General features: G+C 51.8%; 7 protein-coding genes across 7 annotated transcripts; 3 read left to right on the top strand and 4 right to left on the bottom strand.

The window, feature by feature from the left end:
* Positions 1-430: 430 nt before the first annotated feature.
* Positions 431-5,965, bottom strand: Z519_12047 (uncharacterized protein; the record flags this gene model as incomplete). The annotated part of the gene is made up of 1 exon (XM_016769755.1): positions 431-5,965. One exon carries the CDS (start codon positions 5,963-5,965, stop codon positions 431-433), a length of 5,535 nt encoding a protein of 1,844 aa, XP_016614080.1.
* Positions 5,966-6,629: 664 nt separating this feature from the next.
* Z519_12046 (uncharacterized protein) lies at positions 6,630-8,315 on the bottom strand (the record flags this gene model as incomplete). The annotated part of the gene is made up of 2 exons (XM_016769754.1): positions 6,630-8,122; positions 8,177-8,315. The coding sequence occupies 2 exons, from the start codon at positions 8,313-8,315 to the stop codon at positions 6,630-6,632; spliced, it is 1,632 nt and encodes a 543-aa protein (XP_016614079.1).
* A 2,861-nt stretch (positions 8,316-11,176) lies between these two features.
* On the top strand, positions 11,177-13,147 carry Z519_12045 (uncharacterized protein; the record flags this gene model as incomplete). The annotated part of the gene is made up of 6 exons (XM_016769753.1): positions 11,177-11,592; positions 11,761-11,861; positions 11,920-12,633; positions 12,690-12,739; positions 12,836-12,868; positions 12,926-13,147. The coding sequence occupies 6 exons, from the start codon at positions 11,177-11,179 to the stop codon at positions 13,145-13,147; spliced, it is 1,536 nt and encodes a 511-aa protein (XP_016614078.1).
* A 2,908-nt stretch (positions 13,148-16,055) lies between these two features.
* Positions 16,056-17,662, top strand: Z519_12044 (uncharacterized protein; the record flags this gene model as incomplete). The annotated part of the gene is made up of 2 exons (XM_016769752.1): positions 16,056-16,102; positions 16,171-17,662. The coding sequence occupies 2 exons, from the start codon at positions 16,056-16,058 to the stop codon at positions 17,660-17,662; spliced, it is 1,539 nt and encodes a 512-aa protein (XP_016614077.1).
* A 4,652-nt stretch (positions 17,663-22,314) lies between these two features.
* Positions 22,315-23,409, bottom strand: Z519_12043 (uncharacterized protein; the record flags this gene model as incomplete). The annotated part of the gene is made up of 3 exons (XM_016769751.1): positions 22,315-23,089; positions 23,145-23,254; positions 23,389-23,409. 3 exons carry the CDS (start codon positions 23,407-23,409, stop codon positions 22,315-22,317), a joined length of 906 nt encoding a protein of 301 aa, XP_016614076.1.
* Positions 23,410-24,101: 692 nt separating this feature from the next.
* Z519_12042 (uncharacterized protein) lies at positions 24,102-25,655 on the top strand (the record flags this gene model as incomplete). Its single annotated transcript, XM_016769750.1, has 1 exon — positions 24,102-25,655. The coding sequence occupies one exon, from the start codon at positions 24,102-24,104 to the stop codon at positions 25,653-25,655; it is 1,554 nt and encodes a 517-aa protein (XP_016614075.1).
* Positions 25,656-25,757: 102 nt separating this feature from the next.
* Positions 25,758-27,751, bottom strand: Z519_12041 (uncharacterized protein; the record flags this gene model as incomplete). Its single annotated transcript, XM_016769749.1, has 8 exons — positions 25,758-25,901; positions 25,952-26,062; positions 26,112-26,544; positions 26,605-26,854; positions 26,905-27,128; positions 27,232-27,253; positions 27,304-27,557; positions 27,606-27,751. 8 exons carry the CDS (start codon positions 27,749-27,751, stop codon positions 25,758-25,760), a joined length of 1,584 nt encoding a protein of 527 aa, XP_016614074.1.
* Positions 27,752-27,857: the final 106 nt, after the last annotated feature.

The following is a 27,857-nucleotide window of genomic DNA, read 5'->3' as shown; positions in this document are numbered from 1 at the left end:
CTCTCTTTTCCACTGAAACATGACCCTGTCCTTTCATGCTAGTGTCTGGATCTCTACAAACTTGTACCATCCCGTTTTGCCCTTCTCCGCGGAGCTCCTTGATTCGATCGCCTTATGATATAACCTGCCAGGAAAGAAGAACTCCAAGAGAATGAAGTGTAAGTGTTGGGGGTTGTTTGCGTTCTCTCTTGTAGAAGGTGTGATTAGATACTAGAGAATCAACTGTTAGTATTTTCGTTCGAGGCCTCCCATTTTCGCCGAACATGTGCGGCAACGTTTGGTGGAAATACTCACTAGATTTCGATCGGGCTGATCTGATCAAAGGGGAACAACCAGTTGCTTCCGGCCTCTACTTTCTCCAACCTAAGCCAAAACAGCCGTCAGCACTTGTACAAATGATATCCAACTCGCGCTCGACGCAGCCAATCACTCACCAGTCATAAGGCCAGACGACAAGATGACCCTGGACGCAGCCTAACAGGTCCTCCGCTTCTTCGATGGTCAGGATGTCATCGCTGGCGCTGAAGTCACGTCTACTAGATCTAGTGGTAGCTCTTCTGCGTCGGCGGCCACTGCCACCAACGTTTGCGTTCGCGGCCGCGGTTTGAGCAGTGTTCTGGTTAACCGCCTCCGAATAGCCAACAAAGGCACCGTTTGCGGTTGGTGGAGTGCCGTTTGATGTTGGTTTCTCTCTGTCCACCGCCGTGGAGCTGAGATTGCTAATGGGTCGCTCGGTGCTGAAGTCGTCGTCTTCTCCGGTCCCGCTACCCTCGTCGGTGATGGCCTGTCCTTCGTGGACAGTCTGTAGCCCGGCCTTTTCTTCGGTCAATGTTTCCTGCCGATGCAAGGTGGGCATCCCTTGTCTTTCAGCCTGCGCTTGATTGGTCTCCGCAGCCCAACGCCGAAGTTTCTCTTTTTCGGCGTCCTCATGAGCGCTTTTGGACGCTTCGCTAAAGACCGCTTTTATTTTCTCCTTGACATCGTCGGTTGCCTTTTCGATATCGGCGGGAATGTGGGTCACAGCTTTAATTTGCGCGGCCGGATGTCGAGATCCGGCTCCTGGTGGACCACTTTTAATGACAGAGCCAGCTCGAGAAGGATCGGAGACCTTGTCCTCCCTCGGAAGGTCATTACCTTGCAGTTGGTTGAATCGTTGTTCATATGCCACGTACTGATGGTATTCATCCCAGTTACGCACTTGATTATCCGGCATGCACCGGAAGACAGTGCGGTATATTTTGGTATTATTCTCTGCCACCGCATGCCAAGTGTCGTAGAAGAATGCGTCATGGATCGGATCGGTCATGGAATCCCGATCGACAAGCGGCCGTCGGAGCTCGTCAATCAGAGGATGGCGTGGGCGTATCGAGTCCTTGGAACCAACTTTGGCGAGTGTAGGACCTCCTATGTCCGAATCGTCTCCTTGGGGTAGGGGGGGAAGCTGCGACAACATAGGTAGGCCCAGTTGAAGTGTATCCATCCGTCTCAAACCCGGCTTCGGAGGCAGCGGAGGGTTTGGCGTCTCCATCTTGATCACATACGACGTCAGCCGGAGCGGTTCACCATGTTTTCGTGGATCTTGCAACGCAGCCTTGCCCTCAGAATCGAGGTCTGACAATAGAACCTCCTTATTTCCTTTGACAAGCGTGCTGTCTCTTCCATTCCCAAATCCTTGGGCGGCAATCTCAGCCATCCTGTCATATCCGTGTCCTTCTACATCTTGCCTGTGGTGAGGATCGCCGGTAACGCGTGGGTCTTGGGTCACGCCTGCTCGCTTCGATTTGAGGTTGGGGTTGCCCTGTTGCTCCCAGTCCACGTCATGGTTGAAGCTTCGAAACTCCTCAGTGCGTTGAAGCAATTCTTCATGCAGTTCTGTATCTTGCCCATGCAGCGGACTTAGCACGTCATCCACTTCAGAAAGGGGGCTGCCAAAACCGCCCTCGGGGGTTTCTGATCGGACTGACTTTCCTGAGGACTGTGCTTTGTTGTGTTCTGCTTCCATGACTTGTGCGTCTTCCATGATTTTGTCAACATCCAGGCCAAGGTGTTCACGCATCAAACGCATGCGGAGTGTATGCGGGAACCGGCCAACCTGATATGGTTTGCCATTCATCGTTGACCAGATCATATCTGTATCACGCACAATAGCCGCACATTCGGAATCGCGATTTCCCAGCAATGATCGTTCATTGATGTTCGCGGATCCGATCAATGCAACCCTGTCATCAACCACCATACATTTAGCATGGATGTAGAGTTGTTCGGTCACAAGCGTCTTGCGTGGGCCAATTCTACCCCATTGACGAAGGCTGTAGAATTGGATGTATTCTTCTGGGTCGACGCCAACAGCCTTCAGTCGACCAAATATGGATGATTCTCCACGACAGATACTGCGATATTGATATTGCATAATCAATCGCACGCTCGTCCCGCCTTCCTCTTCGACCGTGTTCTGGAAACCAGGAATCAATGGAATGATGATCACAGCTTTCCAAGCCTCCTCGTTCTTGCTGGCACGGGTGATACGTTCGACAAGCGCATCACCAATCTTGTTGTGTACCGTTGCGCCTTCCGTCTCACAGCTGGAGATAAAAAACTGATTTTCAATATAGACAAAATGCTCGGACTCTTCGATCAGCTTGATATAGGCGTTCATGATGCTGTGTTCCGTCTTGTCCGGAGTGCCCAATGACCAAGGCCCGGCGGAGCGACAAATCTGGACTTCACATGTTCCATCGAGACCAAGTGCTTCCAAGTCAGCCGGATTAAAGTCTGGAGGAGGAAGTAAGAACGGCGTCGGACGTGTTGGTTTGCGCTGCCGCAGGATGTAGTTCCACCTCTGGACAAAATGTCTAGTCAGGTCGCGAGCCGGTTGCCCGACAACCTGCATTGAAATATCATGCCACGGCATTCTAGCTACCCTTGATCGGTCGTACATCTCTTCGTATGGCTTGTTAAGCGCATAGAAGTCTTGTATTCGTGGATTAGAGTAGTCCTTCCCCGGCCACAGTTGGCAATGGTCTGCATCCTTGGGTTCGTCACTCGGCTCAAAGCCGGTGGGCTTGTCATCAACAAGTGTGTGTTGAGGAGTATCCCACCTGCCAAAGCACAAGTCAATGCCTCCGACAAAGGCTACAGTGTGGTCGACGATACATATCTTTTCATGATGCGCCCAGAAGAAGGTGTTTTGTCGAAACTGGTTGGGTGATCTCTGGACAAATATATTCGGGTGGAGGTCCAAGAGAGAGAATTTGGTGTACTGAGAGTCTATTGGAATAGCGGCGTCGATGTTGCGATAGACAATTACGAAAATCTTGACCCCCTCTTCAGCTTTCCTCTTCAGCAGTCGATCAAGACGCCATTTCTGACTGATAGCAGGAGGGCGCCTCATATACAGCTCCGGGCTCAACCACCAGTCATGGATATAAATGACGTCTTTGGCTTGGTTCAGGGCGCGAGATACCACCCACATGTGGTCTCTGCCGTCAACAAGCCACTGGGCAAAGCATTTCGGTCTTATTGGAGCAAAGCTGTCGAATCTGTTGATCTTGGCCCAGGGTGATCCCGCAACCATTTCTCTTATGGACTCCTCGAATTGTTGTAACTGGCGTTCGTTGTTAGAGATGAGTTTCAACTTTCTTTCCGAGTTGACCAATTTCAGACGATGGTGTTGTGGATGTTTTGCAGACTCCTTTGCTGCCTCTGCCAGTTCCTTAGCGCTTCTCTGATCGCTCGGCCGCAACCTCCGGGACTGTATCGTGAAGTCCGAATCGAACAAAAACACATCATATATATGCATTTGCTCCGCCGAATCCACACAGACGACGTAACTGTGTCTGACCAGAAACCACTTCGGAGTATGTCGCTTCTTAAACTCGAGGGCGTTCAAGGCTCTGAAATCGAGCCCTTTAGCCGATCGGATGAGCAAAAGCCCTTCTTTGCCATGCTCACTACCCTCAGCAGCGAGACGCACGCCAAGAGCCGATATTTCCAAAAACCTGCACAAGCGATTGCTCTCCGGGCGAAATAGCATAAACTGTGTCATCTGTTGCAAATACTTTTCAAGAGTCTTGCGTTGGCGCTCGGCAAAAATCTCTCGGCGTGTGCCCCCGGGAGTTATAGGATCGTGAAGTCCTGCCACGCTCGACTTCCGCCGTCCTGCTGTGATCCCAGGTCGAGTCTGGCTTCGAGGAGTTGGCCTTTCGGTGTCTGTTGCAGTGCCTGGTTCGGTATCATCACCGGCGTCTGCCTCCTCGTCATCACCTTCATCGGCGAACAATCGTAAAGATTTCAGATATGGGAACACCTCCAAAGGAAACTTTGGCATCTTCTTGCGCCCGTCGCTTCTTAATCTAAGTCTCCCAGTGTTATAGGCGGCTTTGTATCTCAAGTGCAATTTAATGAAATCTCCAAGCGATCGTTTAATAACCCATTTCATCCGATTCGCACCGTTACCATATTCGCATTCGATCTTGAAGATCAGATGCCGTAGGACCTTGTCCTCGTCATCCTCCCTGATTGCTTTCTCATCCTTAATTTTGTGCTGGTCGACTTCGCTGTCCGTGACCTGGACCTTGAGCTGTTCCAGAAGCACTGGCACTCTCCTATGATTGTGCTCGTCACGCTGGAACATACTGGCGAGCATCAGGGCCGCAGGAGCTCCGGCAGCCAATTCAGCGAGCAGGGCAGCCGATCTTTGGACTTCGGGAGTTGGGGGTTTCTTCCTACTCTGACCCAGCGTCTTCAAACTGTTCTTGAGTTGCCTCCATTTGGCAGCACTTAAGGTTGAACTTCGCTCGGCCAGCATCTTTCGGCGAGAGGGTGTTTTAGGAGTTTGCGCTTCACTTGAACCAGCTTCTCGAGAGGAAGTGATGCCGGAAAAATTCAGGAGGGTCAGAGGCCTTCTTAGACCCTCTGGTGTAGTATCACCTGTCTTTCTTTGACCACCATAGCTTAAACCACGAAGAGGATGACGAGGTGTCCAACCACTGTTATTGATGAGTTGTTTGCGTCCTTCGTCCTCAGAGACACCCTGGGGACTGTTGATCATATCGGTATCCGTGGCTCTTCTGATCAGCATACGAGGCCTGTCCGCCTCCGCATCGGAGTTCATGGGAGCACTTGCAAAGCCTGGACGCATAAGACTGTGGGGGGATGATGGCGCGGTTTCAATGTCATCAAAGCGTTGTATTCTCCGCCGGCGTTTTCGAGTCGCCCACTGTGACACGCTGTTCTCTGCAGCACTACTTTCATCCGCATCGGCGTCGGCTTCAGCGCCGCTATCCTCCTCCAAGGTAGCGGCGAGCCCCGTCTCATTACGACCAGATTGGGTAGGAATTTGGTTATCGACATCCTTCCCCTCCATGGAGCGCCCACTCGCAGACAGGCCGCTCGGAGACCGACTGTGACTGAACGAATATCCTTGAGGTATAGCCAGTGACCTTAACCTGGCATACAAGGAGTGAGGTTTGTCTTGCTCTGAATTATCTCCTCGGCCAGCCGGCGGCGTGGTGTGGCCATTGCTATGAGGGCTGATCTCTTGGGTGTCTCGAGAAAACTGCACACTCTTCCTGCCTGCCGTGGGTGTTCCATTGCTTGGCAAGGCATTGTCCGAGTCAGCGGGTTCTCTCGCGCTGGACGATTGTTCGTTTGTCACGCTTCGGGCGAGGTTTGATCCAGAGCCATAGCCTTTTTTCAGGGCACTTGACGTCTTCGATGCCGTGGAGAAGGGGGTCAGTCTGTCAGGGGAAGCGTCTCGTGGAGTCGAGCCTGAAGGGGTTGGACCAGCGGCGGGAGTGTTGCTTGATCGGCTGTTGGAAAGGATCGCAGGTCCCGGTTCCCCATTGACTTTGAGGGCGGCCTGGAATGCCGGTTGCAATTGCGCACTCTTCACTTGTAGTCTCCCCCGATCAGTTGCTGCTCCAAGACCCATGGGGTTTTGCTTCATCTCAGCCGTCTCCGCCATGGCAATAGGAGCAGGCGGAGAAGGCAAGCAGATAGGGATAACTGAAACACCACAGTTCCTCCTCTTCCGCCGCTGAAGTTGCTCTCAGTTATAGTTTGTCATCCTTTCCTTATACGCGTCTCTTTCATCTGACGATTTCAATCACGAGGACTGGAGGACGGGAGTTCGAGCAGTCGTGCCAATATCGCGGTCTCGTATTGGATGAAAGAGCTGGCAGGAAAACTCGATGGCGAAGGCGGGGGCTGCCAACCAAAACTGAACCACTGTTGATGCTTCTTACGTGCACACGCACCGACGCTGTAGGTAAAACGTTCCAAATACTGGCGCTGATTCTGGAATATAGTGAGTGATCACCTTCTAAGCAGCCCATCCGCCATGCGCAGTTGGACGGCCGCCAGTGGAGAACGTCAACATTGGGAAACCGCCAAGGCGGGACTCCTTTTCAAGCCTCCCCGCATCTAAAAACTGAAATTGCCAGCACAGTGGATTCCTGATGGATGGCGAGGCTGTAACATGCATAATGGAGGCCTCATCCATCCCAAAGTAAGAAATATTTGAATACCCTGTCTACATTCAGAAGAAGAGGTCATCAAGTATGCTCATTGTTAGCCAAGATGGCGACTTCCACCTCGATCTGTCCAATCGATGCTGACCCAAGAAACGCTCAATGAGACGACACATCTCCCGCATAATACTGCCACCAGACGCCCATGCACGCAGCAACTACCAGATCACACATCTTTAAACCTTCGTCACTGATGATAAGCTTGCCCAGCTTAGCGCTATGGCCTTTGAACCCTCCACCAGCCTTCTCTCGTCCAAGGTCAAGGCTCATTCGAATCTGCTCGCCCGAGTTGTCGAGCTGTGTCGGGTCCTCCGTGGAATTGTTCAGTGGAGACTCATTGACGTTGCTGTCGTTGACCGAGAGCTGTTTTCGAGTTCTATGCGTCAAGATTTGGAAGCTTCGCCTCCATTGCTCTCTATTGGAAGAAATTTCCGGGCGTGTGGCAGATGTGTCGCGAGACAACTCGGAAATGTGATTGACCTGCTTCTTGTTCGGATCCTTCAAACGAAGCGATGCCCACGGTAGATTGAACCGTAGTTCTGCGATATCTGCACTTACGCCCGGCACGGACGGATTCGCACCCGGGAGGAAATGCCGACATCGTAGGCTTTTCCCATCCAGGCCATTGCCAAAAACGCACGGCCCTTGCCATGGCGAAATAAAAGCGTAGACCTGCTTGGATTTTCCGCTAGATGAATGAGACGCGTTTGAAAAGGACTCCATGGAATCGCCCCTCCTCCTCATAAAAAATGATCCATCATCGCCAGATGTCTGCATATAAGCAACCTTTCTGCGAAACCCGGGGCCTCCACCAGCTTCCAATTGCACGAACTTATTATAACCCGGAGAAGTGAGCTCAATATCAACCTTCCGCAAAGGTGCGTCTGCGGTTTGCTGGACGATGCTACCCACGTTCCATTGACTACCAGAGGCGGGGTCTCTCCGGATCAGCGTAATGCGCAACGCGGCAGACCGCGCATTAGCAGCCATGGGGTCTGTAGGCGGAGCAGCAGAAAGCTGAAAAGAACGGTCAGGACCAGAACCCATCGGCCATCCCTGATCGGTATCAGAGTGCTTAAGTTCATGGGGATCAGCCAGAAATACCGGCTGAACTGGCTTCCTGGCCAATCTGAACTGCCTTTGTGCATTTTCGATTGGGCTTGGTGATAGACCGTCGTCGCTATCATGCGTCTTTGAAGACATTAATCGGGCGCCAACGGGTTTACTGGAAGCCAGAGCATTCAGATTGTCCCTAGTGGTTAGCCTGAGATGAATCCCACGGGCAGCATAACGCTCTGCTTGGGTGGCAGTTTTTGACTCCGGTAAAGGCGGCTGATAATGAGGGTAGCTCTTGGGCGGAGTGGGAGGTCTCTGAGAAGCAGGATAATTCGCATAAGGCGCAGGGGGAAGAGGCTTTCTCTGTACCGGCAGGACGTCATGGCTGCGATTCTCTGTGGCCTGGGCGGCTTCCAGTGATTTCCTCAGTGCCTCATCTTCAGGTCTGTCAACATGAAGGAAATATAGACTCGACTGAACAGCCTCGATACTTATCGAGGCCTTGGTGGGTGGCTTCAGTGGCGTGAGGAACACATCTACAAGAACTCAATGTTTGTCCTTCTCTTCTATGATTCCAGTCCTCCTCTCACCTTTGCTGCCCGGAACCCGAACAATGTAGAGCACAAGCGCTTCATGGACTTCATGAGTCGGATTCCTCGGGTAGCGTGGTGGATTCGCAAGCAAGTTATTCAGCGAGGATATAGATTGAGCTTCGATGGGTGTATTCATGTGTGTCAGGGGGGATTGAGATTGATGGCCTTGACGTAGCGACAAAAATTGCCGATGATTGCGAGTAGAGTCGAAGGAAAGGTAGGGCAGAGTGCTTTGGTTATTAGTTCTCAAACCTCCCGTGAATAGAAATTGGCGGTTCAATTCACGGAAAGGATAGCTTTAGCATTATGGGTGATGCCTGCACAATAGACTGCGCATAGCTGTGGCGATGGAAATGGACAAATGGGTAAATATGAATCTGGGGGCCTTGGAGCCTGAGCTTTCGTATGCCAAAATAAACTCCACCCTGCGCAATGTTCAAGAATGTTTTGCTGATGACACGCGCCTGTCGGAGAAACAACGGAAGGTTTGGGGGCCGCTCCCGCGTCGTCCTGTGCTCAGCCTCATTCACAAATAGCCACAGCCTTGCTTACTCATGTGACTACTATGTAGGTCTCAGAGGATCGCACAAAATTAACTCTGTACCCCATATTTTCCCTTTATTAACTTCGCGTCCCCCGTATCCGATTCTACATATATGCAGACCAAATGAGCAGGATGCCCCAGCGTTGCCCAAAATTGTGAAAACGCTAAGCAGGGGTAGTCAACGATATACGTAGGAAACAGTCCTTCTCTCAAGAGCCATATGTACCATTTTCAGATATTCGAAGTTCTTCGCCCAGGCATTGTATGTCCTCGGTGTCGGCATCGGCCATGCTAAGGCCCCAAAAGTGAAGTAATACCCTCCGAAGAAAACCGGCGGCAAGGTCTCAGTGGCATAAGGCCACCAGTTTGCTTTCCTTTGTGGGTGGCAGAGTAGAGCTGGACAAGCCTCGGCCAGATAGACCTCCGATATCTCCAGTGAACCTTTTCTTCTCTACATATATGCTTAAGATCAACAGTCCTCCTCAGACCACCCCTCTACTCCTAGACAAGTCATTTGCTACTTACACGAGGCAAGAATCCAAGAGTAATCACATGACTCTCGAGCATATCTGCTGGAACACGACCTTCGGCCTGCAGATATGTCCTTTCTGACCCGTATAGAGGAACTGGCTCTGAACCCTGGTTCTATATGCACTTTAAATGGATCTGGGATCTGACTTCGCGTTTCAGCTAATCGGATTCTATATTGAAGTTTGGAAACGGGCTTGAGTTGCGTAATTTCAAAGCAGGACCCAGGGGGAGCCTGTACCCTCAGTGAACTGAGTCTCCCTTGCATCTGTTCGTGTCAGCGGCGAGCCCGGAGACCGGGATAGAATTGCTTCGTAGCACGATTCCTTTCGTGGATTGTGAATGAACGACGGCTTCTGAATAAAGCTAGTTCGGTTCAGTCCGACACTCTTTAACGTAACAGTCCATGTGCATTCAATACAGACAGCCACACTCTTGACTCGGGCGGTCCCCGTGCACAGCATCTTCGCTTTCCAAGCAATACCCTGCTGTCCACCCTTGGAGATCATGAACATAGATATTTCTTCCGCGGAATCCTGTCAGCATTCGACTGGTGAAATGGTACAAGCAGTAAAGTCTGTAATCTTCATCCGTCTCCTTGAGTCGCAGCCAGAGGTGAATAGCCAGGTATCATTGAACCGTAGGAGCTCTACTTGGTAACCCCCTAATTCTGCAGATATGATGACTTCTGACATGATCACAGTGGATCCCCTTCCTCCTCAAAGAAACGTGTGTAGGAGCTCTGAAGTATGAAGAAGAAGCTATCGGTCGCAGCAGCAATCCCTTGTATCCAACCGAATGTGGACTCCAAAAAAAAATCCCTTCAGAGGGTTTTCTCACGAGTTGAGTTTTTGGCTCTTTTGCCAGAAGGCTGCAGTTCGAGTCAGTGTAGTAAATGCTTTCTTCTTTCTCCCTTTTTCCTAAGAGGCGTCGACAAATAAGACGAACGTTCCATCCGTGGTGTGCGAATGAAGTACTTGGCGCATCACCTTGGGCAAAAAACCTAGCACGGTAGATGTTTGTCGAGGTGAGTGAATATGATGGAGGCCAGGCATCCCCCTCATGTTACAAGACCCTCACAGTGATTGTAGTTTTTTGACAGGCGTATCGTTTGGCTCAGTTCTGGAGTTATCCGTGCCGTTGCAGCGATGATTTATTAGTAGCCAAGCACTGCCCATTTTCCATACGGTCTTGTGGTGCCCATTCCAGCATCTTGCCAGTCTCGCAGGATATATTTCTCGTGCAAGGTCAAGGAGGTCGAGCTTGGCTGATGTCGGGAATTCTCCGTGACACTCCGTATGGCGTCGCGCTAAAGACTCTTCGGACGCCACCCTGCAGATCCTCCACCACAACATGTCTCCACAATCCGCATAGTTGAACCAACCACGAGCCGCCATCCAGTGCCAAGCTCTTGGGCCGGCGTGACTTGGGATCAGGGCCAAGCAGGGCTTGCAAGGGTCCCTGATAATCCTCCACGTTCTCGTTGCACGCAACCGCTCGCTGATCGATATGCCGACCGGCAGTGGTCGTAGTAGCATCAACCAGGTGTCATTGCTGGAAATTCGCACTAGGATCGGCAGGTGCAGATACCCCCCACGAGAGAGACAGAGAGATAAAGACCTGGGAATCTCCCCCAATCTTCATTGCGCACACCATGGATATTTGGCACTCTGGTTTGGACATACATCCTGGCCGGGACCTCACGCTGGTTTTGACGTTGGGAATTACGGCTGTAGGAAGTGATTGTGACGGTTCGTGACAGGTAACTTTAAATCGAGGCCAAAAGCAATATTGTTTACCGTCGCCGAGCAAGCTCGTGGGACAATTTCGAGCAGCCGGATATCGGACAATCAGACAGTTTCGAAACCCATTCTCTCGACCATTTACTCAACTCCGGGTTCTAGTTGATTGACTCCTTCGCGATGATGGGTGCGAGCAGTGACTCCAGCCCTACCCGCCACGCAGATTCCATCGCAATTCTCGACCCTGAAAAGCATGCCGCGACGGAACGCGACCATGGTACCAACATCGTCACTGCATCTGAAAAAGATCGCGACTCCCTGACGACCATCGATCATGCTGCCGAACGACACTTGATCCGTAAACTCGACTTCTACATCGTTCCGCCAACCATGCTACTCTACCTCGTCTCCTTTCTGGACAGAGTCAACATCGGCAATGCGCGGTTGTATCACATGGAAGAAGACTTAGGACTTCATGGGTCACAGTATCAAACAGCTGTCAGCCTGTTGTTCGTGACGTATATCCTCTGCGAGACCCCGAGCAACCTCGTTATCAAGAGGCTGAGGCCAAGTCGGTGGATTGCGTTCATTACCTTTGCGTAAGTCCCTACCATCCCACGTTTAATTTTGCAGAATATTGTTCGCCTTGGGATAAGAAAACAAATGTAATTCCGAGGCAGCAGGAAATGTGGCTCAAAACCGAAATAACCTCTCGCCGTTCACTTGCCATGGAGAAGGGACGCTGATACTGACACTATCCCATGCAGGTGGGGCGTTGTTGCTACTTTGACAGGCCTCGTCCAGAATTACGGAGGGCTAATCGCTTGCCGCTTGCTCATGGGCGCTTTGGAGGCTGGACTTTTCCCAGGTAACGAATAGCTGGAACATGTCGAATATATGAATTGGGGAGGACTAACCCGTACAAGGTATGACAATATATCTCACCTTGTTCTACACCAAAAGGGAGATCGCGCTTAGAGTCGGCTATCTTTTTGTCTCGGCCGCCTTGGCTGGAAGCGTAGGTGGCCTACTGGCCTACGGAATCGGCTTCATGGACGGCGTGGCAGGTCAGTCTGGGTGGAGGTGGATCATGATTATAGAGGGTCTTCCCAGCGTCGTGTTGGGAATTATTGTCTATTTCTGGCTTGCCGACGCACCAGAGACGGCATACTACCTGTCTGAAAAAGAGAGAGAATTGATGGTTCTGCGAAAGCGACGGCATATCGGGCATACGACGTCAGGGGACTTGCTCCATAAGGAAGACGTGATGAAGGCTCTCAAGGACTGGAAGGTATGGATGTTTGCCTTTGGCCAATTTGGCGTCGACACCATGCTCTATGGGTATTCGACCTTCCTCCCCACTATCATCAAGGGGTTGGGGAAATGGTCCACGGCCGAGACGCAGGCACTCACAGTGCCATGTTACGCGTTGGGGGCAATCACCTACTTGGTTGTCGCGTGGGCATCCGATAAATTCCAACATCGAGGCCTCGCCGTGGTTCCTTTTTGTGTGGTCAGCATCATCGGATATGCCATTCTGATTGCAGATGTGAGTCCTGGCGCCCATTATTTCGGCTGTTTCATGGTCGCAATAGGGCTCTACGTTTCAGTTGGTATCCCTCTTGCGTGGTTGCCGTCAAGTAAGTCTTTACTTCCCTCCCGCGCCTACCGTGCAGCAGCTGATTCGCGATGATAGATCAACCTCGATATGGCAAACGCACAACGGCAAGTGGCATTCAACTTACTGTAAGTCCACCCCACCCCGAAAGGATGTGCTGTGTTTGGAGGATCCATTGTCTTGAGACTTTTTCATTCTCACATAGACTAACCATCGACCCGTAGATCGGAAATGCGGCCGGTATAATGGCACCTTTTGTGAGTTTCGAACCGTGAATTTCCTCTTGAAAACTTGATTCTGACGAAGCTGTCAAGCTCTATAAAACCAATGAGGCTCCTCGATATGTCCGCGGGCATGCAGTGTCACTGTCGATGGTTGCCATGGCTGGTTTAATATACACCTTGATGGGAGTCTATTTCTTTGGCCGGAACAAGAGTCGCCGAGCCGGCCAGGAAGATTCAAAGATTGCTGGGAAGACGGAGGAAGAGATTGCGGAAATGGGTGACGAAAACCCACGGTACATGTTTACGTACTGATGACTGGGCCCGGGTGCCCAGCCGTCCTTCCTGGACATTGGCCCCTGGCACGCGATCGAGGTCGAAGGGCAAGCAACTGGCTCCATACCGCTTTTTGATAAAATCCGCATCACTTTTGGTGCTCCGAGACCACATTGACGATTAGACTGGAATCCATTTTTCAGGTGATTTTAGAGACTTGTGTACAAACAGCCTCCTTCTCCTTGCGTCTGTACGTGAACGATATTGTCGAGCCGGGTCGAGCCGGTTCCTCTGTCACTGTAAATGCCGGCATCCCTGTCAGGTGCCGCCACTATTCCTGTCTATGAAGTCGTTCGATATCGGGAGAGGTGGCTTGTTAGGCAATCATCAATCCCATCTCATTGTCGTGGAAGGCAACCACAAGTGCTGTTTGAAGTGTTCAGTGGTGACCCAGTTTTGCCAGTCGGCTGTATTGGCCTACTGACGTGTCACAAAACCCATCGAGTGTATGGTGAATGGCTAGACACGATTGGCTGCTTCCGCCAGCTGAGAAACACAGTCCACCGGTCACAGTGACCGCACACAAAGGATGATTTGTTGGGTCACAGGCGCCCAAGCTACTTCTGTGCTCGCCTGTTGGCCTGGCTTACCAGTTAGAGATCTGCCTGATATCTGGCAACAAGACATTGAGCCAACACAGAAGAGAGGATCCTTCCCCATTATGTCCGACGAATCACAAGGGAGTCATGGGGCGGGCGTGTGGTAATCTGAGTGTCTGCTCGATGGGTATCACAGCGTGTTTGTCTCTCTTTCGCGGCGATTTAACTGTACAGGTCGAGGATATCCACCAACCAAGGCTCACTTTCCACACCGTACTCAGGCATATGCAAGACAACGAGCATTTCACAGCACTGGGTATCCGTAGAATTGATGGCCATTGGGCGCAGGACAAAGGATGGGCAGGAATAGTCGGCTTCGCGCGGTTAGGAATTTGGTTGGGCGATTACAATCTCGATTGACAACCCTCAGCGACTTGTACCAAGTAGAGGACACCAGAGGGTCACAAAAACGAGCCCGCTACCCCGGCAAGGACCTCGAAGGTGGCGATGTCTCTCCTTGCCTGGGCCAAGATCCCTGTTGACCCGTCGACTACGGCCTCCCGTGATTCGTGGCTGCTGCGATGGATCCCCCTCGAGGGAGTTGGGGCGGTGCTTGGGTATTGGCTGTGAGGCACTTTTAGGCGGCTGGACTGGGCCATTCTATTTGAATGCCTTGAGTGTTGATTTGACCAACGAAAACAGCGAGGGTGGTCGACACGAGGCACATGCTGCAGGAGGATGGCGGATGGCGGATTGTGGGCATGACAACCATGGCGACGGAGCAGACCAGCTTGCAGGGCAAAATCGTCTCCAATCCTGAGATCTCGTAGGGCAGAAAGAGCGGCTTCGCTCAGGTTTAGCCGCAGGTTGTGCAGGAGACGAAGGCAAAAGCAAACAACAGGAAGGGGCCGACGAGGACGAGGGTGAGGGTGAGGGCGAGAACAATGAATTCTCTGGTGTTTACCAACAAAGTGATGGCGGTCCGGGTCGAGTGAATGATTTTAGATTCTCGAGCACTACCACAAAGACTCATTCACATCATCATCATCCTCCATCAGATCAGCCGTGGGGTCAAATCATAACAAGAACAGTTGATTTCTTGTTCTTCTTGTCCTCGTCTTTGTCCCTGTCCCCTGTCTCAACCTCATCACCCTGACTTTCCCCCCCCCAACGAAAGTGGCCCTGAACCTTTATCAGTCATTACCTTTCCATTTCCACAGCCATAGGGCCATACAGCCACATAACTTCCACACACTCTCGTACGGACTCCCCAAGGGTTGTTGGTGTGGTGTTCGCTGTACTTGGTACTTGCACTGTCCTTGTATTCTTCGAATCACCAGTTGAGCGACTTATCACGAGCTCGGCACCTGATCACCCTGGAGGTCACGCCCCTGCCTACTTAATACTTTGCCGCCTTCATCGTCTCCCATTGACAGCACCCTTTATTCTCGACCGTCGATTGTCATCCTCTGTGGTCAGCTTCGAGCCCTCAGAGGGTACGTACCGAGTACTCACCTCGTACCTGTCAGCAGCCTTCGAACCCCAGGAAATTCCAACGGCTTGTCTCTGTTTGGGCACACCTCCTATTCGACCCCCCTGTTCAGCCTAAAAAAGAAGTGGGAAGGAAGCGACACTCTGACTGTTTGAGGATCGCTGCCGTGAGAAAACAGCAGATCAGTCAGCACAGCGAACCCGCTCTGCCGAAGGTGTCAAGGTTGAGGGCGGCCAGGGTGCACAAGTTCGCTCGCTTGGCTGCAAGAACCAGAGCAAGTCAGAGCAAGCCAGAGCCAGGCAGTGCAGCAAAGGAAGGAATCGGCGAGATTCCAAAGTTATTTGCCCCCCAAGCGGCCAAGCCCACAAGGTCCCCCCTCCCCCCCACCGGCCCCTTGGGTCTTAACTGGATTCTCTCATACTCTCACCCTCCCTCCGAGCCAACTACAAGGCCTCAGCCAAACCTGCATCAGCTCTAGACTTGTCAAGCTCCCTCGAGCCCCTCGCAATTGTTGCCGAACAGCACCAGACAAGCTCAAAAGCCCAAAGGTTTAAGGCCTAGTCCTCAATCTTCCGAAACCACCACCGCATCCATTATTATTGTCCACTATCCCAAAGAACCCCGGCTCGCATCGTCAACCCGAGACCGTTCCCCCGTCGCCCGCTAAACCAAAGCTATCCCGAAACCATCTTGAGCATTCCCTCCAGAGAGACGCGTCCCCCGTTTCTCACTCCAAACATCTGCAACTCCTCACAACCATTTTGAACTTATTATATCTCAGCGTCCGTTCAGCTGCTCTTTGGTGTACCCGTTGACCCGTCCGAGTTAATCTGACACGCCTTCTTTCGACGCGACAATGTCGCCTGTCGTTTATCCTTACACCGTCACAAACAGCTACAAAGGGTATGTTCTCGAGAATGTTGCCCAGACCCCTGCTCTGATATTGGGCTAACTTGGATCCTTTGTACCAGGGGTCTCTTCATGCGTACCTACAGCCGCAACGTGCGGCGTGCCTGGGATGGCGAAGACTATCGTCCACCGAAGCGCCTTTGCCTCCACGACACCTGGAACGCGCCCTCTGCCGCAGCTTCGAACGAGAACATAACCCACCCTCTCGATCTCGAAGACAGTCTTGAACGCGCCATTCGAGAAACAAGTGTCGCAGCTCTGTCATCCTCTCCTTCTCGGAAGAACAGCACCATTTTTTCCGCAGAGTCTCATGAAGACGACTTGGGCTCCAGCACCATCACCCCACCGTCCTCGCCACCGCCCGGCTTGCAACTCACACCACTCAATGTCAAGGCGCGAAAGCCTGTGTTCTCGTTCCTCGGCAAGTCCAAGAAAGAGAAGAAGGATCTCAAAAATGCGAAGCGGAAACGCGATGAGCAGTCGAGCGGGCCAGGTAGGCCTGGAAGTACGCGTCACGACTCTGAACCTCTATCGGAGATCTACAATTCCAGTTCACGCGCCCCAAGCTCGCAGCCTTTGGATAACGAAACGCTCCCATCACAGGCTCCGGAGAGGACGTCGGTAGTGTGGCCGACAGTACGGGTTCCGAAGATTGCGCCGCCGAAACAGAAACTCGTCCAGACAATCCTCGATCTAGGTCAGCCGCTTGTCCCTACAACATGTCCGCAATGCCAGATGTCGTACACGCCTTCACTGCCAGAAGATACCCAGTTACACAACATGTATCACAGCCGAGATAGCTCGGGGATTGAACTCGGAAAACCATTCCTTAAGTCGGCAATGCGTTGGTGCTATCAAGTCTCGCATATCCAGGGTAGCGTTGTGGTGGTCGATCGAAAGATGGCACTCCCCAGTCGACGAGTGGTCCAGAAAGTGCTTGGAATTGTCAACAAGGAGCTCGGGAGCGTGGACATCAAAGAGGAGGAATTATGGAGCCAGCGTGTTCCAGATGGCGAGAAGGATGAGGAATCGGGTGGGCGCAAATGCGACAGATTCAAGGCTTTCTTGCACGTTATCGACGACAAGTGTGTGGGCATTTGCCTGGCGGAGCGAATCACCAAGGCTCATCGAGTCCTGCCGTGCGAGACCGCGGCCAGCGTGACCATCCCGCTGAATGGTCACTTCAACCCTAATGGGCCCGCATCGCCTGCGGCGACCGAGACAAACGAGGAGGATCACAGCCAGTTTCCGCAGAGACCGCAGATTCCGACCCCGATTGCAAGCCCCACTTCTTCATCGCGTCCATCGAGCATCAGCATTTCCGAAGAAACATATCCGGCGGTGGTGGGCGTCAGTCGTATTTGGACGAGCAAGGCTTTCCGTCACAAGGGCATCGCAAACAATCTTCTAGAGTGTGTCATGAGTCAATTCATCTACGGAATGGAAATTGAGCAACAGCAAGTGGCGTTCAGTCAGCCCACGGAAAGCGGCGCAGGTCTAGCGAGAGCATGGTTTGGGGAGGACGATGGCTGGGCTGTTTACAGAGAAGAATAAATTCGACACGTGTGTTAACTATGATGAGTGGAGACTCTGGCTTCCTGGGAGAGGAAACATTTGCATTACATGGACGGCTTACAGCAAAACGAGGCGCGGACAATCCAACTTTGGATTTCACTTGTGGATTTTCGAGGGGTTGGTATATGGAAAAGGTCAGGAAGGGTAGGAAACAGGGCGGTCCTTGGCGGTGTACATCAGGGCGCGGGAGGTATCAAGAGGCGAGAGACAGATCTTCCTTTGGAAGAAGTGGCAGACGAGTCGATTCGAGGAGATTATGACTGATAGTCGAGGCTACGGATCCCAAGGACCAGACGAGTGAATGCTGAATCAGTCTTGTTTCCCAATATCCACCAGTACACCAACTTGCTGGCGTGAGGCATTTTCCCTGCCTTCGATTGTTCGGAAGCTTCTTGCTCCAACCGCGTAATTACTAGTATAGTCCACCAGTGCTTCCGGCTCCGATTCTGACTCTCTTTCTACGACGAAGCGAGCAGGGACTCGGGGGCGTATTTCTCAAGCTTGCGTTGCACCAGCGACGCCTTGAATGGTTCTTTCTCGAAGGTGACTTGGGTATTCTATTGGCTGCCAAGTTCAGAACCCTCTCGCTCCATCATGTCGGCTTCAGGCCCCAGTCTCTATCCTGAGATCGCCTCAGCGCAGGCAGGCTATCACTCTAACCTCAAAGAATACGAACAACGACATTGGATTCAGCCCGATGCGGCAGCCTGCTTTCTGGGACAGCACGGATGTTTGGTCAGTCGTCCAATGCAACGTGTGGGGATTTTCAGCTCCGCATGTTGCGCCCGACACTCAGCCTCACCGGTCACCGTGAGTCAAAGGACTGTTTCCATCGAGATCTGCAAAGTTGGCGTCTTGGGCATTCTACGTGCTTGTAGGTAGGTAGGGCTCTGTCTTACTTTGGGGCCGATTGCTTTGCGGTCTCCGTTTGCACTTCCGAATAGCAAGCTCTAGCGTGGAAGGCGACCCCAGAGAGTGTCGGAGTGATCTGAAACAAAACTATTCAGTACCAACAATACAATGCAAGTCCCTCTTGATCAATCGAGGCGAGAGACCCGTCTCTCGCACGTTGCGCCTTGACAGTCACCCAAGGAGCCTCTCGTCTGCCGCCTGTTCCGTGTGGATCTCAATCATGGCTCCTCAATGGCAATTCCCGGTATGAAGGGATCTCTTGACGACACGTTGGTGATTAGCTCGTGTTTCACAGGTCCGCCGGTTTTGATTTGCCATATGGAGAACCAGGCACGGGTGAACCTCCTGCTAGTACTGCGAATGAGAAGCGCTAATCAGCAGAGGCAGGGGTGGCCAACAGATGTTAACGTTGGGCATGATCTTCATTCAGTGGGCAACGGTTAGTGCACGCCGTGGTTTGAAAGTTGGTCGAATATTTTCTTTCCGGGTTGATATGCCGTGGCTAGACCGGTTTGACGGGAGTAGAGAGATCCCACTTGCCCAGCAGGTGAGTCCTTTCGTTGAAATATGGAATATACATAACTGCCCAAAATACGACCTAAATGGTAACGTTCGTAGCGAGAATGGGTCTATGCCACGAACCACTTGTAGCAAGTAGATGTATTTCCAACCGATCAAAACTCGTTGGCTGGCCGGGAGGAGGCCTAGATTCGATTCAACGTCCTTCGTGGCCCATGTCGACTCATCGTCGATGACCATCCGCAGTCTGCAGCGAGCAAATAGTTTTCTCTCCACAGACTCTGACATGGTGTTCGAAAAGTCGCCTCGTGGCTCAATGGGAGCATCGTTCACGACGGACCAGCTCAAGTCTATGCAATCTACTTGGGCCTTGTAGATGAAAGGCTTCGAGGCTTGCTTGGGTTGACGCTGTCCTGGGTCGACCCCGTGGTGTTTTGGATCACGGTCGACCCTTGTCTCCGACAGCAACGACCACTTGAGGTTCAGCCTGAGCTGCTCGAGATTTGTGCTTGGTCCGAAGCCAAGTAGACGGTGGTCTTATTTGTCACAAATTGAAATGGTCATGGTACATAGTAATAGCGATGACGGACTCGCTCTTATTGCCGTTCATTGTCCTGGTACGCTCTCACTGTGACCTCGGTGATCGCCATCCGACCTCGAAGCGAACTCCTTTGTTTCATCCCGTGGCTCCTGGGACCGGTGGCAATCAGTACATATAAAACTGAGAGATTTTCCCCCAGACCTGGAGAACAGATACGGCCGAATGTATGAACGATCAACCTTGCGAGAAAGGCTCGGTTCAACAATACTTGTAGGTACTAACTACTTGTTATACTTAGTACTACTCTCGTCCGGCCTCGAGGACGAGAATTTGCACACTGTAGTTCTAGAGTACCGAGTACAGATAAGCCCAATGCTATCAGCGACCCTGCATGCCAGTGGCGATTCAAATGACAATGGCAATTGCGTGGAGTGCTGATTGTGCGACCGAATGACACTTTAAATGACAGTGGCAAATGATTTCCCAAGGGCCTTCTGGGTGTCGGTGGGCCTCAATGGCGTACACGGTACAATATTACTACTTTCTACTCCCATTCTCTCGCCACTGGCATGCGTGGAATCAAATACCACGTGGCACAGACAGCGGAACCGATGTACCAAATTCACGCTGCAAAGAATGAGTGCTGCCGTTGCCATAGCCAAAGACCCGCTCCCGTCTGAGGCAAATTCGCACTCGGTTTGCCAGAGTTTTCGAGACGCTCATCACTAGCATGTTGCGCCCCATTCAGGCTGCTGATGGGCTTGCTGGCAGATTCCCAAGATGAAGATCACAATATTTTGCTAATTAATCCCTAGCGTTCAGGTAGGGTTGTTCTAGCCAATGCCTTCACGTGTGCGAATTACAAGGGTAAGTGCGGCTTTGCTTGGGTTCATTCTGCTTTTATCAAGAGGATGAGTACAGTTTCCTTGCACTCCGACGGTCCGTATACCTTGGAGTCAGTTTCCGCAGCGATTCTGGCGGGAGGGCAGGGCACCACAGTGCTGGTATCCAGTGAAAAACAGGTCTCGAGTGGATTTGCCTCCTGCAGGTATTACAAGTGCATTCCGTCTTCCCCTTCTTTGGCCTATGAGGCAGCATTGGCTTCTCTCCTGGATTGAATGACGGAGAGTGTGGCATTGCCACCACCGCTGAACAGAGATTTTGTTCCGTTCATTCCCGGCTGTGTCACTTTCGGCCATCGACGTATTCGCTGGAGTCGAGCGACGCTGCCGGCCGTAAGATGAGGTTGGAGCCCGTCCGAGAGTGCTGCCACCGCTCACCACGGCGGCAGAATCACGCCAGGACTTTGCTGCTCTTCTTATGTATTTGTGGCCTTTTAAATGAACTTTGCCAAAGAGCTGCGTGTGATAGGTGTCGGACGAGCTTTTGATGCAGGGCGACTCCCTGATGGCCTGAGATACGTGGACCTACATAGGCTTTGAACGGCGAGTTTCGCTTGTCAACAAGTCACTGCAGCCAACCGACAATCAATACATTTCTTGTTTGGCTTTTCATAATTCCAGCCAGTCATACTCCTAAAATCAGTCGTCCTCGATCCTGAGAGTCGCTGGCGTAGACGAGAATACCATTTCAGGAGGCCAGGCCACCATAGTCATGGCAGAGAATCGGACAGATAACATGGTGTCCTCGTGGCCTGGTACCTCTCACGCCCAGACTCACCACCTTGGCGATCGCTCCTAGACTCAATAAGGGGACACATTTCGAAGTGGTCGTAAAAGCCTAACATAGCCTTCAAGTAGCAGACGGCAGAACATCGCAGCACATCTGTCCGTCGTTGAACTCGCTCCTGCATGGGTGCCTGGCAGTTGGTTTGGGCGAATGGACACTTTCCTTCCACGCCTGTCGAACCGCTCGATAATCACTGCCCTCAGCTTCTATGGTGAAATTGTACAAGGACACACGCGAGAGGGTATCGTACGGAGGACCCCACCGTTCAGCTCGCTGTCAGTTGGTCTAGATAGGGAGAGGAGCGGCAAATGCATGTGAGATGGACGCCTCGTTTCCGGGCCGACGCAAGGTCGCGCAAGAAACAATGCTCGCCAGGTAGGATCGCAGGGGCAATCCAGAGTGTTGACTGGACCTATCTGTGTATGTACAGGGGACATACAGCAGCAAAGGCCATGAGAAAGAGGAGCCTAGCCATACTAAACCAGTCTAACCCCAAACTCTGGCGCTGCAGCATTTTATTGGTCGCTGGCTGCAAGGAACAGCTAGGCGGTTTCAGGAAATCGTGGCTGAAAAAGGCAAAAGCTGGAAATATCAAGCCTCAACATGCAACTGCTAGAGTATTTGAACCCTCTGCACGCACCGCCAGCGATGTACTCTTGTTAAGAGACACTGCCGGGGGCGTCTTACCATATCTGTCGCCGACTGAGGCCCGGGAAGAGAGAGTTTTCTCTTTCAAGATGCCCGGACGAGACACCTGATGATGCACTGATGTTTCGAGGGCTACAGCTTCTTTGAATATCTGACCAATTGTCGGGTTTCTCGAAGGGTCTCAGCTGCGTTGTGTCTATCCTGCAGGTGAAGCTGAGATAGTGCTGTAAAACGCCAGTGATGGATCCCGGCCCGCATCCGCGCTGTGACTCACCACTCCCTCTTGGGTGTACGAGTCGTGAGCCTCTAAAGGTGACAATCCTTAGACAACAATTCTTCGAGTACAACAGTAGAATGGGTTAAGCTCAAATGCAGGTGAATCATCCGTTATTGTCGATGAAGCGTCGCTGCTATTCGTACCATCTTCTGATAGGTACCGCACAAGCGGGTACACAAGAGTCTGTACAGTCTCCGGCTCTTCTCCCAATATCCGAACAGAGGCATTAACTTCCTGGCCGGTCGGTGTTGCATCGTATGTGTATATATTCTGGGAACGATAGATATGGTACAGATCACCCAGACGCTCCCTGTTCTCATCTGCGCAGGCTAACAGATGATACAAGGCTCCAAACACTGTCTTTGGATCTGGCTCGGTGTGCGGCGGGGTCGTTTCAAGATCAAAGCATACGCGGTCGGTCAGGCGTGTACTCACAGATCTCAAGGATTCCCAACGTGCAGCCACGATGCAAGACCAGTACAGTATAGGTTTGGGATAGTGCGGTCGGTGGAGTCCCAGGGTCAATGCCATACGGCAAGCGGAAGCTGTCATCATGGACTGCTGAGAGAATCTCGGCGAGGCCAACATCAGCAGAATGGATTGCAATGTTGACACCGTAGGGAGCGACAGCAGCTCGTAGGCGTCAAAGCACTGATGAACGGCCTGAGCGATATCTTCAACCAGCGTATGTGCCCTGGCGCCATCAAGGTGGGCCGATACAAGGCAGACTGACCGGAGCAAAAGCGGAGAAGTGTAGGGCTCCTGATTGAGGTCTTCTTCCTGGACAAGTGGCCAGTAAGGCGCAATCATTGAGAAGTACCTTTGAAACCCAGTCAGATAATAGCAGCTTCACTTTTTCCTGGACAAGGACGTACCTGTCGAGAAGAGTGGCTATAACGGCTGAAGTCGCCAAAGGAAGGTCGACTTTCCACGGCACCTCTCTTCCATCCTGATCATTACGAACGACTCGATTCGAGGTTGATAGCTGGTCTTGGTCAAATATACATTCTGAGCCCTTTGATGCGCAGCTTCGACAGGGAAACCCCCCTTCGCAACTTTGCGACTCTGTTAGAGAGCAGTCCTGTCTCGCCTTAACCTCTGATCTTTCCCTGAACTTACCGTCGTTTGGATACCCGACATTGTTGGCAGGCTCTCCCTGTTCTCAGACGCTTCACTCGCTCTTTTTCCATGATACTAATATGGCAAGCGCACCGACACCGATGTGAAGAGGCCGACAATGTGGGCGGTGGCGGGCAGAACGGATTCTGGGGATTGAGGTCTGCGTAGGCGCGGCTATACCCCGGGGGGCCTGCCAGAAATTCCCGCCTGTCTAGGAACCTCACTAGCCCCAAGCAAAAACTGCTAGGCACGCCACCAGGTAGGCATAGGGGCGCTCCTTATCTGCAAGTACATGTGCTTGGTACAGTACCAGGTACCTACTTGTAGGTTATTAACCACTGCTGTTACAAGTACAAACGACCGTCCGCATCAGCTGACCTTTCGAGCATTGCGAACCCGCCATCAACCTCTGCTAATCCCACCCCATCTTCCTTTCCACGCGTACCCAGCTGCATCATCAAACCATTCTTGCCGCGACTACTTTCTCGCTCTCGACCCTATGGCAAACCAAATTTGCGACAACTGCCGCAGGTATGTTAAGTGGAATCACCTTGAAATAGCATGTGTGCTGAACGCCTCTTCCTAGACTCAGGTTGAAATGCCAGTTCGAACATCCTCCGTATTTTACTCTCTGCTGCTCTCGATGTAGACAGTACAGCCTTCGCTGCGAGTTCGACGGCATTCTTTGGCCAGCGCGGGCTCAGCGCACTTTCATGTCTTCCACGCCCAAAGGCTTTTCTCGAAAAGTGTACTGGGGCCCTTCTAGCAATGCTGGCGGGCATCCCATGGACCTACATACGCCAAAGGAACCACCTCCCGAGCCAGCCATGCTACAGGCCCGCTATCTCCTCAAGTCTGCTAGCATTACGACAGCCGACGAGACTACAGCACTGGACATTAGCCCAAATGTCAAAGAGCATCTCTACCTCGTCTTTTTCGAGCACATACAGCCAGTATTCCCTGTCGTCACCCACACAAGTCTACAACGTTTTCCCGTCACGCCCCTTCTCGAAAGTGTTATCCTCGGCATAGCAGCACGCCATCATCTCGCCATTGCTTCTTGGAGAGACTACGTCCACATTCAGAAAGTGATTGCCCATGAGCTGAAGAGCCTCTTCAGTACACGGCAACGATATCAGCCCAAGATTCAAACAGTGCAAGCTCTCCTGCTCGCGTTGACCAAGTTTGAACTCATCACACAGGGTCACGGGGACATTATGTCCATAGGATTAAGACTTGGACTCCTCTGCAAGATGGCTAGGGACTTGGGCCTAGACAAGACCTCGACTGTGATAACTGAAGACGAACTTCTGAACGGCACCTTATGGAGAGCATGCCTGTTCCAAGACGCGATCATTTCCGCTATGATGGGACAGCCTCTCAATGTCGTCGTCTCGTCCACAAGACTTGGAAAGGTGCAAAGCGACTCTGGCGTCTCAGAAAGCAGATTTTTTGGTGACGCTGTGGAGGCTTCTCACTGTCTCCGATCACTGCTAAGAGCAGTCTATGCAAGCAGACCTATCGATGCAGACATTATCCAGAACTGCGAGCAAGTTGTTCAACAGATACACCGCTACGGGACAGACCTGAATTTGGAACAAAGCCACTTCTCTAAATCCGAATACCGAGCGCTTTGCATGTTACACCATAACAACCGCCTCCTTTTTGTACTCGGACTTGCCGCCTTGACAAACACATCAAGTCATTCCAAAGAGCTCTCCCTTATTTTGGCACAAGAAGCAGCTTCAACTATTCCGGAAGCCTGTCAGACACTTACGTGGTTCAGCATTGAGTTTTATCTCGACATGGCTTGTCGATTCGATCAGCTACTATACTGCGCTTCGAGGGCCTTGATGCTTGTCGTGGATGTCCTCCTTGAGGCTCGGAGGACACACAGTTCTTCTGAGGAGTTTATTCGAGAACTGGAGAATGCTGTCTCATCGGCCACGTCGTTGAAGAACTTTCTACTCAAAGACACGTCATGGGGTGCCCACTGGTCTCAAGGACATACCCTTGCAGCCGTGCTTGCTCGCCTTCACCAGACGGACTCTCCACGTCGACATGTACCAGCTGAGGTGAAGAACGTCATGCGTCTTCAAACAATTGACCAAGGAGAGCTTCACAACACCGAAGCCATGGACGTTCTGCGAGATGTAGATGACGTCTTCTACAGTGAAGAATTTCTCAACAACGTGCTCTTCAACTCTACAGACTGGGATTCCGTACTGATGCAATACGAAGAGAGTTATCCTCAGCCCGTATGGTGATCTGGATTTGGGAGTCTGAGACATTGTTTATCTGAGATTTTTGGGCTATTGCGACATTGAAAGGTGGTATAGGGTTGACCTGCATCAACACCGGTCTTGATCTCAAGCGACTTTGGTATCCTCGGTATGGATTGCCACGACTTCTTTCGTGTCCTCGTTGAGCTCAGCGGTTGTGATTACGCCATGTCTTGCATACTCGACGTGGCCACGACATTGGTAAGTGCTGAATTCCTTCACAGACACACCCTAGTGTATTGTGAGTGAACTACCAGACACAAGCGTTCATCGACACTCACATTCAAAAAAAGCTCATCAAGTTGTTCAAGAGAACGACCTTTGGTCTCAGGGAGGAAGAGCAAAGCCCAGACGAACCCAAGCAAGCAAGTGACCCCGAAAATGAATCCGACCTTAGCCCCATGTTAGGAAACACCATACAGGATGTCGGGGTGGGCATACCTTTGCACCAAGGTTGGCAGCTGTTGGGTTAATCAAATAAGGCAGTACCACGGCTATAAGTAGAGTGCCAGCCCATGAAACTGCAGAGCCCAGAGCCTGGGTACGGGAGCGCATCACGTTGGATCCAATTTCCGATGCAACGATCCACGCGACTGGGCCCCAAGACCATGTGAAAAAGAAAGCATACAGGCAGCTAAAAGCCACCAGACATCTTGCAGCAGCGATACTGTTGGGAGCAACGGTTCCGACGATCGCGAAAGTGAACATACATATGGTTTCAGCAGCAGCGCCCCAAAGGAGAATGGTCCTTCTACCAAGAAAATGAACGGACGGAAACATGACGATGATCCCGGCGAGCTGACAGACTTGGGAGATGATACTGACAACAAAGGCGTTTGAGATACCCGATACCGAGTAGAAGTATGTCCCGTACCTATGTCGATGTGAGCATCTGGTTGCTCTATGTCACAAGGCCCCGTCATGATATACTTACCCGTTGATGAAGCTGATGCCTGACAACACTTGCCACAAGAGCAGTCCACAGGCGATATGGGTGCGGCGTCTGTCACTGCCTTGGAAGGCATCCAAGAAGGAGCCGGAGCCTTCAAGCTCCTTTTCGAGCCTGATGTGTTTGGCGATGTCATCTACATCAGCATGTATTTGATGCTCTGGATATGTCTTTCCACGAAGTCGCCTGATGGACCTGGCGCTTTCTTCCACTTTACCGACTGAAAGCAGCCAGCCTGATGCCGGGTCAGCCAAAATCCCAGCCAGTAAATTCAGAGGTACTTACGTGGACTTTCCGGAAAGAAGGCGGCAAACACAATCAGGATGGTGGGGAAGACGAGCTGCGTGATTAGGGGAATTCTATATGCCCATCTTGTTGACATATTGTAAGTTCCTTGGTTGATACACGACCCTATGAGTTGACCAATGTTGATACCAGTCTGGTATAGAGCAATCATCATGCCGCGCATTTGTGTTGGGGCAACTTCAGCTTGATAAATCGGGACGAAGCTGATACACACTTAGATATTAGCTGTCCGCTGGTAAAAGTCAAGAGCGGCTTTCAGTAAAAGCGGGAAGCCTGGCAACTGCGCTCAACCGGGGGGAGTCTCACTTTGACGCATAGCCAATACCAGCTGCCCAAATATGTTAGTCGACCTGCGCAATTGGTCAGAGGCAGCCCTACCTCCGGCAAAGAAACGACCAAGGAGTAAACCCCATACGTGAGGGACCGAGATCTGGAAAACAACACCAACGACGGCGACAATTCCCATCCATATCAGACCAACTCTTCGACCATATCTCGTGCCGATGGCGCCTGCCGAGATGGATGCAAGTATGGCCCCAACAAGTAATACGGCGTTCAGCGAGGTCTGTACTTGTGTTCGGATGTTGTACGAGTTCGTGGCTTCGTCGAAATATCCGTAGTCCTTCAGGAAGCTTTTCGTTGTCAGCACTGCAACACCCTAGTGAGCTTGAGATGCTAACCTGACCATGGCCTGGAAGCCACCAAGCTCGCCAGAGTCGATGCCAAAGAGAAGAGACCCGCACATCACAAAGCAGCATATCAAGATGGTCCTGATTCTGCTGCCCGAGGTGGACGCCATGGCATCTGTGGTTTCTGTGGTGCTCATTGTCGAAGTTGAGCTAAGGATTCGGACTCGTTCCAGTTTTCTGTGGAACTCTCGAGTCTGGGGATTCCCCGGCTTTTATGCTGCGACCTGTGCGAGCAACCGACCG

This window comes from Cladophialophora bantiana, assembly GCF_000835475.1.
Source record: "Cladophialophora bantiana CBS 173.52 unplaced genomic scaffold supercont1.25, whole genome shotgun sequence".
In the NCBI taxonomy this organism is placed as follows: Eukaryota; Fungi; Ascomycota; class Eurotiomycetes; order Chaetothyriales; family Herpotrichiellaceae; genus Cladophialophora; species Cladophialophora bantiana.
Note: the sequence above shows the minus strand (reverse complement) of the source record. Positions and strands in the feature narration are given on the sequence as shown.